We start from the raw sequence: 18463 nt of genomic DNA, 5'->3' as shown, positions 1-18463 counted from the left end.
AGGCACTTAATGATACATTGCTCTGCGATTACACTGACGCCAAGCTGTATGGGTCCTAATGCCCTTCCCTTGGACAACATTGGTGAGGAGTGTTGTGGAGAGGAGACTTGCAGCATGGGCAACTGCTGGTCTTCCATACAACCTTGCCCAGGTCTGTGCCCTTGAGAGTGAAGACTTCCCAGGCGCAGATCCATGGTCTCGCAAGACTAATGGACTAGTTAGCTAACAAGTTTGAAAATCTTTACAACTGAAAGATATGAAAAAAGAAAAATTGTTCACAACAAATGAAAGGATTTTTTTCTGAAATTTGGTTAAATGCTATGAAAGAAACTTAACTTGCTGAAGTGTTCCATGAACCAAATTATAACTATTATTAACTAATAAAAATTATATCATTTAAAAAATACCACCACTTATAAAATGGTCATTGTAAATTGTCTCACAATTAGGTTGGGGTTAAATCGGAGTTGTTGGAGGTTGCTGGGCAGTGTGGCTTGAAGGGCCTATTCTGTGCTGTATCTCCAAGTAAAATAAAGTATTAATAATGAAACTAGTGCTTTACACACAATCCTTTAGAGATTTACTGAATTTTATGGTGCTAATGCAGCTCTTTATGTGCCTCAAACTAACAAAAATTGACACTCATTTCAAATTTAATGAGGCCAAGTTTTAAAGGTAATGGATCTTCATTTATTTGGTCATTACAAAAGTTTATCATGAATTGCACAAGCTCTCAATTGGCTATACTACAATAATAAAGATTCCATTTATTCCTAAAGGAAAAAATAAATCTAGAAGAAATAATCTGCCTAGGTCACCTTTGTGTCCTCTTGGTTTCAGTTGCAGAATAGTTTGCTCTCACTTTTAGTTTGTAAATAGTTTGTTTTGTGCCCTGCTTGTGAAAGGGAAGAATTCAGTACAGTCGGCCCTCCTTATCCGTGAGGGATTGGTTCCGGGACCCCTCACGGATACCAAAAAACGCGGATGCTCAAGTCCCTCTTTCAACCTGTCTCAATGCGGTGGATCTTAGGACCCTGCGGAACCTCGGACCTTATTTAACCTGTCGCAGTGCGGTGGACATTAGAACCTGGCGGGGGAGCTCTGAATCCGCAGTGTTTCCGTTCACGAAAATAATCGCGATCACTATTGAAAATAAAGTAATCGGAAAGAGGTGAAACGCCATCGGTCACTGGAAAGCGTTAGGCTACGGTTGGTCAACAATCGGGACAGTTTTAAACGATAAAGTGAGAAAGGCCCTGTCCCAATGAAAACTACAATTATTACTAAGCAACGCAGTGGTTTAATTATTGGGTTTTGGGTTTTTGATCCTCCACGTCAACCCGGCACGGATGGAGCGCGCTCAGGAGCGGTCTGTCACTGGATCGAACTCGGGAACTTCCATTCCCGAGCCCGGTGCTGAAACATACATTTCTTAAGTGTGTTATATGCATAGAAAGGTAAAATATATACTAAGACAAACATTTAACTAACTGACGCTAAGTAATACCAGATGTACCTATTCCGACTTACTTAGTAAGAGAACTTCCGTTTTTTTTCAATCCTAATCCACGATAACCTACGCACATCCTTCTGTATACTTTATATCATCTCTAGATTACTTATAATACCTAATACAATGTAAATACTATGTAAAATAGTTGTTATACTGCATTGTTTAGGGAATAATGACAAGAAAAAAAAGTCTGTATATGCTCGAACAAAAAGTGCTGGAAGAGCACTTCCGGGTTTTCTCGATTCGCAGTTGGTTGAATTCGTGTATGCGGAACTCGCGGATAAGGAGGGCTGACTGTAGCTCTGCTTTTCGCTGCACACTGTTACTCTAAATTACCTCGTCAAAAGTTTTACCACTATATTGTGTTATGTAACCGGCAACAATGAATATTAATCGAGACAGGTTTTATAAAAACAACCAAATATTTATTAAACACGTATAAATGATAATGGGGAAAAAAAAGGGAAAACTTTAACCGGAGGTTAACAGGTACACAGCCGTTCACCAACTTCACTCGGCTCTGGTTCTTAAAGCGTTAAATGCGAAAACAGTTCTTAAAGCGATACAGTCAGATATAGTTCTTAAAGCGATAACTTTGAAAGTCCAACAGTTTTACACATTCAATTGGGAGAGACTTCTCTGGAGAAGGATTTCTTCACAGTTGCACCTTTACTGCTGGTTCTGTCTACAGGATTCATGATGCCAAAAATAAACAGTTTAAATCGACTGACTTTAACTTCCTTTAGCGAGAGAGAGCACCTTTTTGCATGAACTCATTGCCCTTTTGCAAGAGTTATGTCAATGCAGGTTCTCTCCAACGAGGACTCAATAAGGTTGATTCTTTATTAAACTGCCAAACGATGCCGACTTTTCTCGATCCTTCACTTCGATAAATTCTTCACTCTCCCTTCAAAACTGTCAGAATTGAGTAAATTGACACTTCCAGCCACAAATTCCCAGTCCAATAATACAATATCTTGTAAGAAAACGCACCTTCCGTTCACAAAAACAAACACGCAACAGAAACGGAGGCACAACAAGTTCTACCTGGAAATCTACAAACTCAAAAACTAACTGCGTCACCTGGGTCAACCCTTATATAGTCACGGGGCACATGTCATCACGTGACCTCACATCGGTGGGAAAATCACATCAGGTGACCTCCAAAAGACCATTACATCATTCTCACAAAAAAAAACAGATCTCCTTGAGCATGTAACAATTGCACTGACAATACCTAATTCCACTCAGTAATCGAGACTGTGTAAGTTTCCTGCAATGGTTTGGCACTGATGGCAATTTTTTTTTACCTTGTCATTTGAAGACCTTGAGTTGTCAGCAAAATTCAACAACTTCTTTTATTTTCTGTGTTGTATATCCGCACAGCCATATAGTAAAACTTAAGCAATTTTGATTAGTTCCTCCTTTGGCAAAGATCATGGGAATTTCCATAGTTGATATCTATGATTTGCCATTAAATTTGGATGTGTAAAGATACTCTTAAACAACATTGCATTTGAATAAGAGTTTTTTATGCAAAGTGAGGGAGCCTACTACACAAGCATTTAAGTTGTAAAGAGAAATATGTACATTGCTTTAACTTGGTTTTACTCTTTATTTAGTTGGCGTACTGTGTGGTGCAATTCCTAGAAAAAGACAGCACCCTTACGGAACCTGTGAGTTGACATTAATTATATGATCTCTGTTTATTTTACGTTTAGATGTTATAATAATTTTAGGGGAGGTGTAACTAATATTCCTTTTTGAAAGTGTCTTGTGGTTTTGTTTCAAGGTTTTGAATTCTCTTTTTGACTTCTTGAAAATATTCCAGTTAGACGTTCAAAAAGACAATATAAAGTATCTAAATTTAAAGTTAGATGTGAAAACTGTAAAGTGGTGTCTGCAAAAGAGCATTAGTTGACCGAGTGAAGAAAAGGAGGCAGGTGGAGAACAAAATAAGTGATTCATTATTTCAGAATGGTGAAAGATTCATAAATATTTGTGTTCATTTAGTTAAATATGTAGGCTCAGGTGGAGTAAAATCTTGCAGGTACATGAAGCAATTAAGGATATTTGAATTTTGCATATTGTTAGGAGAACTCAAATGGAAATGTTAAAGTCTTGCCACTGTTGTGCAGGGCATTACTGAGATGATAGTTGATGTACTACGTACAGTCTGTGTTGCAATAGGATGTATAGAATTTACAAGATTGATTCTTGGTAAGAGAACATGTTGACCTGTGAATGCTGATTGGAAGTTTGATCTATACCAACAAGAGGTTGGGTATCTCATGGAAACAAAAGTCTCTGAAAGGGATTGATAGAGGACAGAATACAGGCATTTCCTTGAGTGGAAGGATCTAGAAACTGAAGTTGGCTTTTTAAGAACACAATAAAATTACATTCTATGTGGTTGTAAATCTTTAGAATTCTCTACCTCAGGACTAAGGATGCAAGTCAATGATTGGAATCAGAGTTGACATGTTTTTTTTATAAGTACATTAGAGGATAGGTTGATGGTTTTGAAATTGATCTGAAGTACAGAATCAACTGTGATTATATAAAATGGTGGAGTAGGCTTAAATGGATGAGGCCAGCTTTTTTTTGTACTCTCTCATCTTTCAAGAGTTTATTTTTAGCAAATAAGAACATAAGAAATAGGATCAGAAATAAGTTATGCTGACTCTGCTGTTCATTAGATTGTGGCTGGTGTATCCATTGATTCCCTTATGCTCATAAGATCTTCTGATGACAGTTTTCTATGAACATAGTAACAGCATCCATGGTCAGCTGGGGTAGAAAGTTAGAAAGTTCACCACAAGTAATAACACATTCTCCTCATCTCAGTACTAAACTATGTACTACTTATCAGTTTTGCTTTGATTGTCTCCAAGACACAACAAAATACTTTTATTTGCATGCCATATAGAGAGATCATGCCAAGTATAATTGTGTTGGTAACACAAAGAAGACAATGCAAAATGCTTGTGTATAAAAGCACCTTGGTCTCTTTAAACATTATCACTATCCAACCTCTTACTATTTAACAAATATTCTGCTTTTCTGTCCACCGATGTAGTTGACCTGGTACTTTCCATAAGAGCAGAATCAGCCATTTGGCCCATCAAGTCTGCTCTGCCATTTTATCACGGCTGATCCATTTTTCTTAGCCCCAGTCTCCTGCCTTCTCCCCATATCCTTTTGTGCCCTGACTAATCAGGCATCTATCAACTTCTGTCTTAAGTATACCCAATGTCATGGCCTCCACAACCACCTGTGACAACAAATTCCACCGACTCCCCGCTCTGGCTAAAAAAAAATTCTCCTCATCTCCATTCTAAAAAGATGCCCCTCTATCTTGAGGCTGTGTCCTCTGGTCTTAAACTCCCCCACCTCACATCCATTCTATTGAGGCCCTTCGCCATTCGATAGGTTTCAATGAGGTCACCCCTCATTCTTCTGAATTCCAGTGAGTGCAGCCCAAAGCCATCAAACGCTCCTCATATGGCAAGCCTTTCAATACCAGAATCATTTTCATGAACCTACTTTGAACCCTCTCTCAAAAAATGTACATCCAGCCTCAACATTACATCCTTGCTTTTATAATTTTCCAATTATATTCCTACTGCTGGCGGCGGCAGTGGAGGTGGAAACGATGGGGTCTTTTAAGAGACTCCTGGATGGGTACATGGAGCTTAGAAAAATAGAGGGCTATGGGTAAGCCTAGGCAGTTCTAAGGTAAGGACATGTTCGGCACAGCTTTGTGGGCTGAAGAGCCTGTATTGTGCTGTAGGTTTTCTATGTTTCCATGCTCTGTTCTTGACCAGTTGACAAATATTCTGTCCACCAGAGTGATTGACCTGGCAATTGTATTGTATATGGCAATTCAATTGTATTCCTTCTGCTCTGTTCTTGACCAGTTCAGCTTATTATCGCATTGAAGCCTCTTTACGTTCTTTTTATTAGACTCAATCCGCCTAATTTAGTATTGTCAAACTGGAAACATGACATTTGTCCCCTCAGTAAATAATGTTAATTGGGAATATCCAGGGCTCAAGCAGCAGTCTCCTTGGTACCTCACCTATGCAGCCAACATGAGAATGATGTATTTAATCCCAATCTTCGCTTCCTCTTCAGAGCCAATTCTTAACCATGGCTTAAATTTTGTTAACCAACATCCTTATGCAGGACCTTCTCAAAGTTTCTTCTGTTCCCTTATACTCTATTCCTCCAACTTTTTAAGCTGTTTTTCTTTTTCTTTTTTTTTACATACCTATAAAAGCTCACACAATGTATTTCAATTAGGAATATTGAACTTCTTGAGATACAATGCATAATAAATTTTAGGTTTTTTTTGGTAATAGGCAATTGGAAATATATCTAATAGTGGAAAATTTAAAGATTAAAATTTTCAAATGCAATAGCTGTTGAACTTAAAATGCAAACATCTTAATGAATTAATCTAAAAAATTTGCATGAGCCGTCATTTTAACTGTAGTAAGAAGTTTTCAATATTAATAAACTTAATTTGTAAGCAGTTTCACAAACTAGTACTTACCATTTTTATTCAATTGTGATACTATTTTGCTGTTACTTTGTTCAAGCATATGAATGTGTTTTAGAGTTTTCAAAGTTTTGAGCTCCAGTACTGCTTTGACTTTTATAGGTGGTTATGGCATTGCTCAAGTATTGGCCAAAGACGCATAGTCCAAAAGAAGTGATGTTTCTAAACGAACTGGAAGAGATTTTGGATGTCATTGAACCTTCAGAATTTGTAAAGGTCATGGAACCCCTGTTTCGACAGCTGGCAAAATGTGTTTCCAGTCCTCATTTTCAAGTGAGCATTAGGTTACATAGAAATTTGAGATACTACTTTAATTTGTGTCTTTATTTTTGGTTTCAAACCAAAATTGTCATTCCATAAAGGGTCTGCTTCTGTGAAATGACAAAAGTTGCATCTGAAAATTATAGTGTACATAATTCTTTCTGTTTTTGTTCTACATTGTAGGTGGCAGAACGAGCCCTTTATTATTGGAATAATGAGTACATCATGAGCCTTATCAGTGACAACGCGGCCAAGATCTTACCCATTATGTTCCCATCCTTGTATCGTAATTCAAAGACTCATTGGAACAAGTAAGAGGACCACTGTTTTGTGTTATCTTTGGCTTTTCAGGAGCTCAGTAAAAAAAATTTAAAACAATTTCTAGGTAATAGTTGCTCTAATAAAAGCATGAATGTTGAAAAGGGTTGTTTCTCTGATTGCCAAACTTAGCTGTATAAATCTTCACATGAAATAAAAACAAACATTTCATTTACACAATGTAAAATGGAATATACTTGAAATATCCAACTTTTTTTTTGAACCATGAAGTATGTTTGATGCCAATATGTATAAACGGTTTTCATTGAGATGTGATCTGGGATATTCGGCCACTTGAATCCGTTCAGCCATTTGATAAGGTTATAATCTACACCCTATTCCATTCATCATCTTTGTTTTACATCACCAATGCCCTTAATCACAAAGTCTGACTCACCAGCCATAGCCTTTTGAGAGTAAGGGGGTTCTGTTTTTTTTTTGCTGCTTTGAAGAAATGACCAGAATAATAATTTTAGGATTCTGCCCTCTTATTTATTTTTCCTATTAAAAGAAATTGTTTCTCTGTGAACCTAGACAAATAAGTTTTAAACTATGCTGCCTCTGTGTAGAACCCTCACAATTTACCATTTGTACTCCTGAATTAGTTGGTAAATTCTCTAGTCTTGTGTTTAGTACTTTACAACACCACTTTGAAACACCAGAGGATCTGTTATGAAAGTTAATTTGTTCATTTACCTATGGCTGAAATGTACTTTCCTTAAATGTAGGTCACCTGTCAAAAGACAGCATAGCATAATTTATGTACATATTGCTAAATGTATTTTAATTTGTTTCCTGGGTTTACTAGGAATGTAATTAGAAAGCTTGATTGCATTATGAAAGTTCCTGTAGTCAATAACTGTATATTTATATGTTTAATGTTGAACTTGTATCACAAGCATGGACTCGTTCATTTATTACTCTGACTGGCTGATATCTTAATGGGTAATTTTCACCTTGTGCAAAACAACAAACTGTTTCAGTTATCAATTGGTCTTTTAAACAAAAGTAGTAGCTAGGTAGGAGGTAAAGTGAGTAATTGATCTGATTCCAGACAACTGAGTGGTTTAAATTTACATTTTTTGTTTTTAAATGGGGTGTAGTTTAGGAAGCGTTTACATTAAAATGTAAATCATTTCTTTGGGAAGAAAGCACAAGTTTAAATTTAATAGATGTGCAGATTAGATTACAGTGGATTCCAGTTAATTGGGACACATTGGGACCCATTTTGACCCAATTAAGCGACTGCCCCAATTAGCTGATGTTTCATGGAAATGGTCAAAAAGGTATAAAAAAGGGAAAACTGCTGTTTCACTGAGTAACAAATTATGTATTCAAATTAAATACAAAACAAATTGGAACATTACCATTATTACTACAGTACTATAAAACTGTAATAGTTATTGACAGAGTGTATAATGCCATGTTCTTTTGATTTTAAAGGAGCAAAATTAGCAGACACCTAGTGCAGATAATGGACTGCCTCATGCAATGCTATTGACGATTACACATTCTAAATCTTCATTTTCATCGTAACATTTAAGGTTATCAATACCTTCGTAGTTCCTAACTTATTGAAGTAGTGAAATTGATTCATTTTCACTCACGGGTGTTTCAGGCATCTCCAAGCCTAAATGCTTGAAACCACAGTAAGCAAAACAGTTCTGAATTATCCTACTAATTAATTCCCGCTAACTATCAGTGACAAAAATCACTACATTTTGAATACAAATACATGCAACTGATGCTATTTAAAAACTGTTTGCCTTAAGCTCAATGTAGTGTCTAATGGACACACTAGAGCATATGACTGATGCAATTTAGAAACTGTTTGGCGATAGTGCCCTACCACAATTAAGTGGTAATTAGTGTCCCAAATAAATAAAGTGAAACCCAGTTATTTTCTTTATTTTTTGTTCTTTAAGAGTTGTCACAAATAAGTGGCTGCCCCAATTAATCGATGGCCCAATTAACTGGAATCTATTGTATTACAGTCCAATGTAACCAGACCTGCCTTAATTTAATGTTTTGTGTATATATAGGACTATACATGGATTAATATACAATGCTTTGAAACTCTTTATGGAAATGAATCAGAAACTTTTTGATGACTGCACTCAACAGTTCAAAGCAGAAAGGCAAAAGTAAGTTCGTTTGCATCTGTCTAGGTATAACCAGCTTTATTCTCTCATAAAATTGTAAATATTGTATATTTGACGTCATACTTGCATGTGAAAGGGCCCAAATATTACATTTTTTAATGGAGCAACAAAGGTTAATGGAACAAGTAAGGAGTGTCCAATCAGTTATCTAATAATTTTAAAAAATCTAATCTGATGGTTTGCCACTTGTACTAGACAAATAGTTCATATTCCACCATGGGAAGTTGTAAAATTCAATTATTAAATAAATTGGAACTGGCAGCAATAATTAAGACTCAACCAATTCACTTTGTTAGTTTGGTATGGATAGCTTAATGCTGCTACTCGTTGTACGTGGGCCTTGCAATTATGATGGCTCAGCAGAAATTAGAATATTGAGTCAAGGAGCACTACAGCATAGAAACAGGCCCTTTTGCCCATCCAGTCCAATGTGAACTATTATTATGCCTACTCCCATTGACCCACACCTGGAACTTAGCCCTCCATACATGCCCCATCTATGTACTTCTCCAAATTTCTTTCAAATGTTAAAAGCATGCCTGCATTCACTACTACTGCTGATAGCTCATTCCACACTTGCACTGCCCACTGAGTGGAAAGGTCCCCTTTCACTATTTTATCTTTTACCCTTAACCTGTGACTGCCAGTTCTAGTGTCACCCAACCTCAATGGAAAAAGCTTGTTTGCATTAACCCTATCTGTACCCCTCATAATTTTGTATACCTCTATCAAATCTCCCCTCATTCTCCTATGCTCCAGGAACTAAAGTCCTAACCTATTCTACTTGTATACTTCTGTAACTCTATATTCTACTTCTATAACTCAGGTCCTCAAGTATCAGTAACATCCTTGTAAATTTTCAAAGGTTCAAAGGTACAATTTAATGTCAGAGAATGTATACAATATACATCCTGAAATGCTTTTTCTTCGCAACCATCCACAAAAACGAGCCCCAAAGAATGAATGACAGTTAAATCTTAGAACCCCAAAGATCCACCCCCCCCCGCTCTCCCCTCCCGTGTGTAGGTGGCAGCGAGCAGCAATCCCCTCCTTCAGCGGGCAAAAAAAAGCATTGGCACCACCACCGAGCACTCAAGCGTGAGCAAAGCAATAGCAAAGACACAGACTTGCAGTACCCCAAAGAAATCGAGTTTCACCTGGTATTGGACATACCACAGGTTCTCTCTCCCTAATAAGGGAGAAAGAGATTTTCCTAGCGGGCGGGGAGACATAACAAACAATTCGCTGTATTCTTTCAATCTTGTTGATATTTTTCCTGTAGATAGGTGACCAGAACGGCACATAAAACTCCAAATTTTGGTCTCACCAATATACAACTTCAACAACATCCCAACTCCTGTACTCAGTACTCTGGCCCATGACGTCATTACTCTTCTGCCTCCATTCTATAGTCCCTGTCCTTGTCTCCTAAGTAAAAATGGGTGCAAAAAAAAATCATTTAAGATCTCCTCCATCTCTTTTGGCTCCAGGCAGAGATGACCATGGTGATCGTCAGGTGGACCAACTTTTGCTCTTACTATACCTCTGGAAAGCATTTCAATTCTCTTTCACCTTGTCTGCCAGAGCAACCTTGTATTCTCTTTTAGCCCTCTTGATTTCTCTCTTTGTGTTCTCTCTTACTCAAGTGCCTCATTTGATTCTAACTTCCTATACCTGGTATGCACATCCTTTTTCTTTACTAGGGCCTCAATATTTTTCGATAAGCAAGCTTTCCTAAATCTGTTAGCCTTGCCTTTTATTCTAGCATAGTGGTCACCAACCTTTTTAAGCCCAAGATCCCCTACCTCGCCTTTTCTTTGGGCTAATTGTATTTGAATTACACAAAATACTTTTGTCAAACTTTCAAATTAATTCAAACAAGAATTCAAACACTGTAACTAGCATATCTTTCTTTAAGAATATTACAATACTTCACACCTTTAATTCTAAGTTTCATTATTTAATTTTATTTCAACACGAAAAATAAATGAATAAAAATTGACTGTTGCACTCAGTGTGATGACTGGGGCTGAATACTTGTTGCTGGTTCCCTGAAATTTGGCTCAACTACAGACAGCCAGTCTGAGACAGTCTGTGAGGTGTCTGTCAGTAAGACAGCTCCTGTACTTAGATTTAATAATTTTTCATCTGTGAAAATGCAATTTCACATAGATAAGTTGATCCAAAGTAGGCACTGACTTTTAGTGCTATAAAACCAACGTGCACACTGAGCATTGCTGGGGCTCCATCAGTAGTAATTGCCACCAGTTGATGAATGGGGTTGTCATTTTCACAGACATAATTTTTAAACTCATTGTAAATATCCTCACCTCTCGTTCTCTCCTTTAATTGCAAAAGAGTAAGGAAGTCCTCCTTTGTTGTAAAATCCTGGAAAGCCATTCTGACAAATACAACAAGCTGAGCTGTTTGCATTACATCCAGGGATTCATCAAATTGTAGTGAAAAATATCCACGTCCTCTGACAGTGACTCTACCCTCCTTGTCACTGTTGCAGGGCCAAGCGGTATATTATGTATTGCGATTGTGATGTCGCTTTTGTTTTTAAAGTCATTAAAAACAGTCTCTGCGGTAATGGCCATTGCTTCCTTGAATAAATCGCTATCTATAAAAGGCTTCTTGTGTTCAGCCAAAAGGTGACTTACACGAAATGATGCCTCAATAGCAGCATGTTTTGTGAAAAACGATTGCTGGGCCTTCAACCCCGATTTCAGCTGAACTTTTCAGGCACAAATTGCACTCTTTGTGGGGTAGGTGTCTTTAAATTTCTGGTGGTTGGTGTTGTGGTGCCGCTCCAGATTCCCTCTTTTAGACAGTGCTTGTGTTTGGTTGCACAACATACGCACACACTTGTCTTTCACCAAGGTAAATAGAAATTCCTCTTCCCATTCTTGATGGAATTTGTACGTTTTCTCCTTCTTTCATGGAGCCTCCGCCATGCTATCAGGATATTACGAGTGAGTGCCGTATATTGACGTTTGTGACAATCTGTACTCTTACCCAGTGGTTCCCAACGCAATTGCCAATCGCCTCTGATCTGGGCCGACATTTACGTGCCGGGTGGCACCTAATTAATTAGCTTGTTTATTTTGGCTTTCTTCTTAAAAATGTGCTGGGTGCATTCTGACTACCGCTGTACCGCTGCATTCTTCGTGGCCCGGTGGTTGGGAACCACTGCGTACCTAATTTAATTGGTCACGTTGATGCAGCACGAGCTACGCGGAAAACGCAGTTCATGGCGGGGGTGCTGCACACATGGCACTGGGCAGGAAGAACGGAACTAAAACCCCTCAACCCGGAAACAATCTCTCTTTACAAACAGCTTTGTAGCAAAAGTATTGCTATATTACCATTATCCTAATTAGTATTACTGATTTTTATAATGCTCACATTACAACAGTATTTGTGCATTTATTTTTGATTTTTTTTGGGATCTACTGGGAAAGTCTCAAAGGTCGACCGATCGCGATCGACGGGTTGGCGACCCCTATTCTAGCAGGAACATTATCTCTATACTCTCAACATTTGACTTTTCGAATCCTCCCACTTACCAAACACCTCTTTGCTGGAAGGCAGCCTATCCCAAGGTACACCTGCCTGAACCCTTCTGATGCCATCAAAATTGGCCGGCCTTCAGTTTAGAATACCTATCCTATTCCTCTCCGTAATTATCTCAAAGCATGATGCAGACTGTTCCCCTACACACACTTCTGTCACCTGCCGTATCTGACTCCCCCAACAGGAGATCCAGTACTGCACTCACTCTAGTTGGGAACTCTACATATTGATTAAGGAAACTCTCCTGAACATATTGACAAACTGTATCCCATTAAAGTATGGGCAGCTGGGGGAGGGGGCAGAGTGAAATAGGGATAACGGAAAGGAGGGGGAGATCACATTCCCATTTGGATATGCCCATACATGGCCTCCTCTACTGCCATGATGAGGCTAAACTCTGGTTGGAGGAGCAACACCTCATATACCGTCCAGGTAGTCTCCAGCCCCTTGGTATGAACATAGGATTCTCCAACTTCCAGTAATTCCCTCCCCCTCCCTTCCCCTATCCCTATTTCACTCTGCCCCCTCCCACAGCTGCCTATCACCTCCCTCATGGTTCCGCCTCCTACTACCCATTGTGTTTTCCCCTATTCCTTCTTGACCTTTCCTGCCTATCCCCTCCCCCACCTCTTGATCTTTCCCCTTACCGGTTTTTCACCTGGAACCTACCAGCCTTCTTCCCACCTTCCCCCCACCTTCTTTATAGGGCCTCTGCCCCTTCCCTCTTCAGTCCTGACAAAGGGTTCCGGCCCGAAATGTTGACTGATCATTTCCACAGATGCTGCCCGACCTGCTGAGTTCCTCCAGCATGTTGTGAGTGTTGCCCCAGCATCTGCAGAGTATTTTGTGTTTACTTCTATCCAGTAGGTCTCACATCAGGCATAGAAACAGAATGAGCAGGCATAGATAAACTTGATCGGGTGGTGCACCATCTCTCATAAGGTGAAGGCAGCATGGCGTGAAGGTCTGCAGGGCTGTGGCTGGTGTGCATTTTGTATAACACAGTAGCTGCAGCAACCTGTCGTCTGTGGTGTAAGCTACTGATGGCTAGCTTCTCACAAGCTGTGGCTTCATCTACACCTGTAATCCTGAGAGCCTTTCTTGGAACATTAGCCCACTATGCTCATCAGCCAGTCGATTTCTATCTTTGTAGGTTTAACATCGACTTTCCCCACAGCTACTCTTCTTAATGTTAATGGTGCAATGAAGGGTAAACAAAGGCATGAAGTTACAGACCATAGTAAAATGCAACTGCAGCTATAGGTGGCTGTGAATCTAATGGGTCTCTAGTTTTTGAGCTGCACATCAGTTCTGAAATTACTGAACTGAATCCTGAGATCTGAAGAAGCATCTTGGTCCAAAACATGGACTTATTATTAATTTCCATAAATGCTGCCTGACCTCCTGAGTTCTTCCAGCATTTCATGTGTGGTTGATCCTCCAATGTTGTTACCAGCACCTCCATGGATAGGTGCATTTGGAATTGGTAGTTCGGTGAGGACAACAACAAGCAGGTTTATCCCTGCTAAGTTTCACAACCCATCTCTCTCGTATCAGTAGTTACATCTTGCATCAGTAGTGGTGCTAGATATGGTGATGGACGTTGAAGTCTTCCAATTAGAGTACATTCTGCCTTGTTACATTAAGTAGCCTTACTACTTTCAGTGCTTCTTCCAACATTGAACTGAGGTAAATAGTAGGTGTTGATCAACAAAAGATTTCCTTGCCCTTGGAGTCTGAATTTGTAGACAAGGAATGAAGGCCATTACTTCCCTACTGTATAGCCCTGTGATAATCAAGTCTGGGAGCATGCTTTTTATTTTTTCCTTTTCAATCTTTCTCTTCTCCCCTTGTATTTCTTTAGCTGACTTGCTTTGACTAATTTTCAAGGAAAGAAATTGCAAATGCTGGATATCTGAAATAGAAAATGTGCAAATGTTCTACAAATCAGTTAGTATCTGTAAAGAGTATAAATAAACATTACAATTGATTACCTATCTTCTGAATTTGATTTCATGTTTAAGTCATTGCTTTTACTTTGTAATAACTCACCTGGGTTTTCACAAAGCTGGTTAATATTTTTTACCCAGAAACCATCATTACATTGCTTTGAGCTTAACTTTCCTCAACAATGGAAAATTTATTTTCCTTTGACTATCTTCATTATTTTGAAATCTGTCTAATTAACATTAAATGTTTGCTGTAATCATTGGTAAGTTCTGGATAGCATGTGTGTTGATTATTGAAAAGCATACATCAAGTTGTCCATCAAAAGGCTAATGAAAAGAATTCAAGCATATTGTAGAAGAACTGCCGCAACTTTTCTAAGCAAGGTGTACTCTGGAATGCAAACCTGAAAAGGCAGTAGAAATAGATCTGGTGATTTTTGGGAGTACTGTGTAATTACTTTCAGGGTAAACAAATGATCCAGCTTTGTGAAAGGCTAAGTAGATTATTACTAGCTCAAGCACAGTGTACAGACTACTCCTTAAGGAATATCATTTTGGTTCTATGCAAGAATTATCAGCTAGTTAACGGGAAATACAACATACCTCAAATCAAATTAGTATTTGCGAAGTATATGTGCAGGAATAGAATTTTTAGTTTGTAGTTAACAGTAAATAGTTTGCCAGTAGCAAAAAATGGACTTGAGATACTTTGAGGAGATAGATTAATTGAACGTAGGTGAAATTAATTGTGATTTGTGCGGTAATATCTTTTATGGGAGGGTGAAAGAACAGGATACTAAGGGGTGTAGGTGAAAAGTGAAACTTAGGGATTTGGATTTCTGAAAGCAACTGTAGGTAAATTGCTTAAGTTGTAACTAGATTGTGAGATTAGTATTAGGAAAAATTGGTATATTGCAGACAAGACGGGCAAAATTTCAAAAGTAAAATTTGTTTGTTTTGATGTGGTAATTGGTAAACTCCAATAACCGTATTTATTTCTGAAGTGGAGCACATTTTATTCCTTGCACAGCACCTTTTTATACAACTCAAGGGATATAATGGATTTACTTCATGAGCCCTCCTGTAGAAGCAGGTGAGTCTGGGATGGTAAATGGCAAGCCCTGCTGTTGGCCTGCAATAAGGGGAGGGGTGTTGAGGTCAGAATCTGGGAGCAACCAACATAGAGGTCAGAGATTTTGAAAGTGGACAAGAGGGAGGATAGAAAGCTGGTAGCAATCATAAGAAAGGGCAAAAGACCCAGGGATGATGCCTTCAATTTCCTCATTAAAATAGTTTGGTCACAGTCCTATAAATGATAAAAGTTGAGTGAAGGTGGGATTTAATAAAGTAATAGCCCAAGTAGAAGAGGTAATAATAATGGCAAATTTGTAGAAAATGTCATTAGAAAAGGGATTTCAGACTACCAGACCAGAAAATCCCCTCAGATACCGTAATGAGCTGTTCCTTCAACTAAACATATTTTGTGCTATAGTTCTGCATGCACATACCGCATGATGAACTTGGCTGATCGAAGTCTAAATTCAGACCATGGGTGGAAAGTGAACAGTCAGCGGTGTAACTGAGATCTAAGTAAAATAATCAGTAAATGCAAAACCTGTAAGAGATAAATATGCACTGAGGATGCTTTCAGTTTTACTTTATGAGCAAGCTAAAAATAATTGAATTCCCAGTAGTTATATCTCAACTATCAGAAAATACCCAAAATTTGGGGCAAAAAGTAAAATAAGTGTGCGGCAAAGCTGTGTTAGTCTAAGAGTGGTAAGGATTCCTTGCTTATGTGAGTTTGGAGGCAATTAGTACCTTCAGAATGGACTTGGAAAGAATTTGCAGGACTGTGGGATGTACTAATGAGAGCAGGACTGGCAAAAGTGCTTAAATAAGATTTGATGACTTGATGTGGACAACGTCCTGAGCTATAATAATCCTAAAGTTCTAAGCTTTAGACCAAAGAGTGAATTAACAGTAAGTCTGAAGATCTAGGCTGGTAAGCAACAAAGGCTTGTGTTTGAGAAAGAGGCTGGAGGTCCAGAGGGGAAAAAAGGCACATGCAAAAGTTTTGTTCACGAACTATAAGTATCTCTGGTTGATCCTTTGAAACTATAAACACCTAGCTCAGATTCGGAGATAGAGCTTGATACTTATTGAAAGTACGAAGTGGGTAAAAAGATGCATTTGTGTATATTCTTCACAGTAATATATAATAAAGGATCAATAGTTAGGAGAGGAAACTAAGGATATTGGATCTATTTAGGCTCTGAGCAGGCAAAGAGAAAACTGAAAACAATTTTGATAGTAGATACATGCCCAGTACCTTTCTGAGGATCAATCTTGGCATTTTATTATAAATTGGATAATTAACAGAAAGACGAACCAATTAAGATTACTTTGATAATGAGTATAAACATCATGATATGGTTGTCACAAATTGTAAATTTCTGTGGTTTTGTTGCTTTCATGCATGTTAATAGTTCTGCACGGGTGAACAATGTCACTGAAATTGTTTTAGTAGTTTGATCTTGTTCCAGCTGTGAAAGTCTTCAATTTTTTGGTTGCCCTTTAATTCTTTCAATTTTTTGTGATGTTTAGGGAGAAAGCAAAATTGAAAGAACGTGAAGAGGCTTGGCTCAAAATAGAAAATCTAGCTAAAGCAAATCCACAGGTATGCTTATTGTTGGTATAAATGTTGGCTATGGACAGTATAATACATGCTGCAATAAAAATATAGTAACTTCATATTTTCTAGTAGAGAACAACTTTGTTTGCATAGGCTAATTAAACTGTAAGGGTTAACTGTACATGTTTCAAAATAACGAATTTGAAAATGGAATTAAATGTTCTAATTCATTTTGCACATTTAAATATTTCAGTTTGTTTGTAAACTTGTATTGCTGGCTGATTTGCACAAAGTTTTAAAAGGAATTATTTGTCATATTTCACGCTTGTAATATACCTATTAACTACCATACCAGCTCTTCATATTGATTAGTTAGAATTGCATTTGTTGATTTCTGACATTTGCTTTTGTTCAGTGTTTAGCCATTGAAAATTGTTAGTGTAATATATTGGTGACATTGGGAGAAAGGTGTTCTCTCAACTAGCAGTGCAGTCATTATTAATGTTGTTCAATTCTTCTATTTGTTAGAATTTCTTGTGTTCATAATTATTCATTTAGGGACACAAAGAAAACTATTTTCTATTGGAAAATGTATTTCAAGTGTCCTGTCTATATATAGTGTCCGAAGTGACAGTGTTCTACTTTTACCATATTAAAAACTTGATAAATTTAATTTTAAAAACAGCAAGCAAGTTGTTTAAATTGCATTTCTGCATCAAGGGAAATGTTGATTTGCAAAAGTGTGATAATATTGACCTTGAATGAATATCAGAATATATAGTTTTTAAAGTCTGTCAGTCTACAATTGGACAAACGAAGGTAACTTAATGTGCATTTTTCCTCCCACACTCAGTTCTTTAATTTCATGTTTGTGGTAGGAATTATAGCCCTCTTCAAGGCCAACTTTTACTCGTTCCCTGTTAACTGTGTTCTGTCTAATTTTCTTCATAATTTTTCAAAGATGGGTGTTTTGGGAAGTATGCGGAAGGCCACTGGAAAGACTCATTCTGAGCCAGTGATACTGATCCATAAATAATGGCTTTTAGTAGCTATAGATCCATCTTTGTTACTTTATCGCATCTCCCATAGTTAGATTATTTACCTGATATAGTGTTAGTTTGCTGTGTCACTGGTTTTTCCTCTCCATAATGTAACAGAATACTGGTTTTCTAACTCCTTGTCGTTATAGTTATCCTTCTCTGATTCCTATCCTACCTTGATGCACTAATTTGTCCCACTCTCTCTTCTTCCTTGATCTAACTAGTGAAGTTGAATCTACTTGTACAATATCACAGGACATCCACTAATAAATTTATAACTTATCAAGTGACTGGGTGGCACAGTAGTTCCCTTGTTGTAATTGAGTAATACAGCCATTGTTAAATTGTGTTATTTTTCAAAGAAGCCCAAGTTGACCAGCCATGGCCAATCTCAAAGCTTGGGTTCACGGGGCAAGGGGTTGGTGAGGAAGCTGCTAAAATGATA

At 37.9% G+C, this 18463-nt stretch overlaps 1 protein-coding gene across 5 annotated transcripts in view; it reads left to right on the top strand.

Moving 5' to 3' along the window:
- The window catches only part of ppp2r5ca (protein phosphatase 2, regulatory subunit B', gamma a), a 159958-nt gene that overhangs the window by 104615 nt on the left and 36880 nt on the right, over window positions 1-18463 (top strand). For all 5 annotated transcript variants that reach the window (XM_063047310.1, XM_063047303.1, XM_063047316.1 and 2 more), the window contains 5 exons: window positions 3136-3189; window positions 6180-6350; window positions 6522-6649; window positions 8699-8800; window positions 16951-17023. In XM_063047310.1, the coding sequence (XP_062903380.1) occupies window positions 3136-3189; window positions 6180-6350; window positions 6522-6649; window positions 8699-8800; window positions 16951-17023 (528 nt within the window). The remainder of the gene's footprint in view (window positions 1-3135; window positions 3190-6179; window positions 6351-6521; window positions 6650-8698; window positions 8801-16950; window positions 17024-18463) is intronic.

The sequence above is a fragment of the Mobula hypostoma genome, chromosome 1, assembly GCF_963921235.1.
Source record: "Mobula hypostoma chromosome 1, sMobHyp1.1, whole genome shotgun sequence".
Lineage (NCBI taxonomy): Eukaryota > Metazoa > Chordata > Chondrichthyes > Myliobatiformes > Myliobatidae > Mobula > Mobula hypostoma.
Note: the sequence above shows the minus strand (reverse complement) of the source record. Positions and strands in the feature narration are given on the sequence as shown.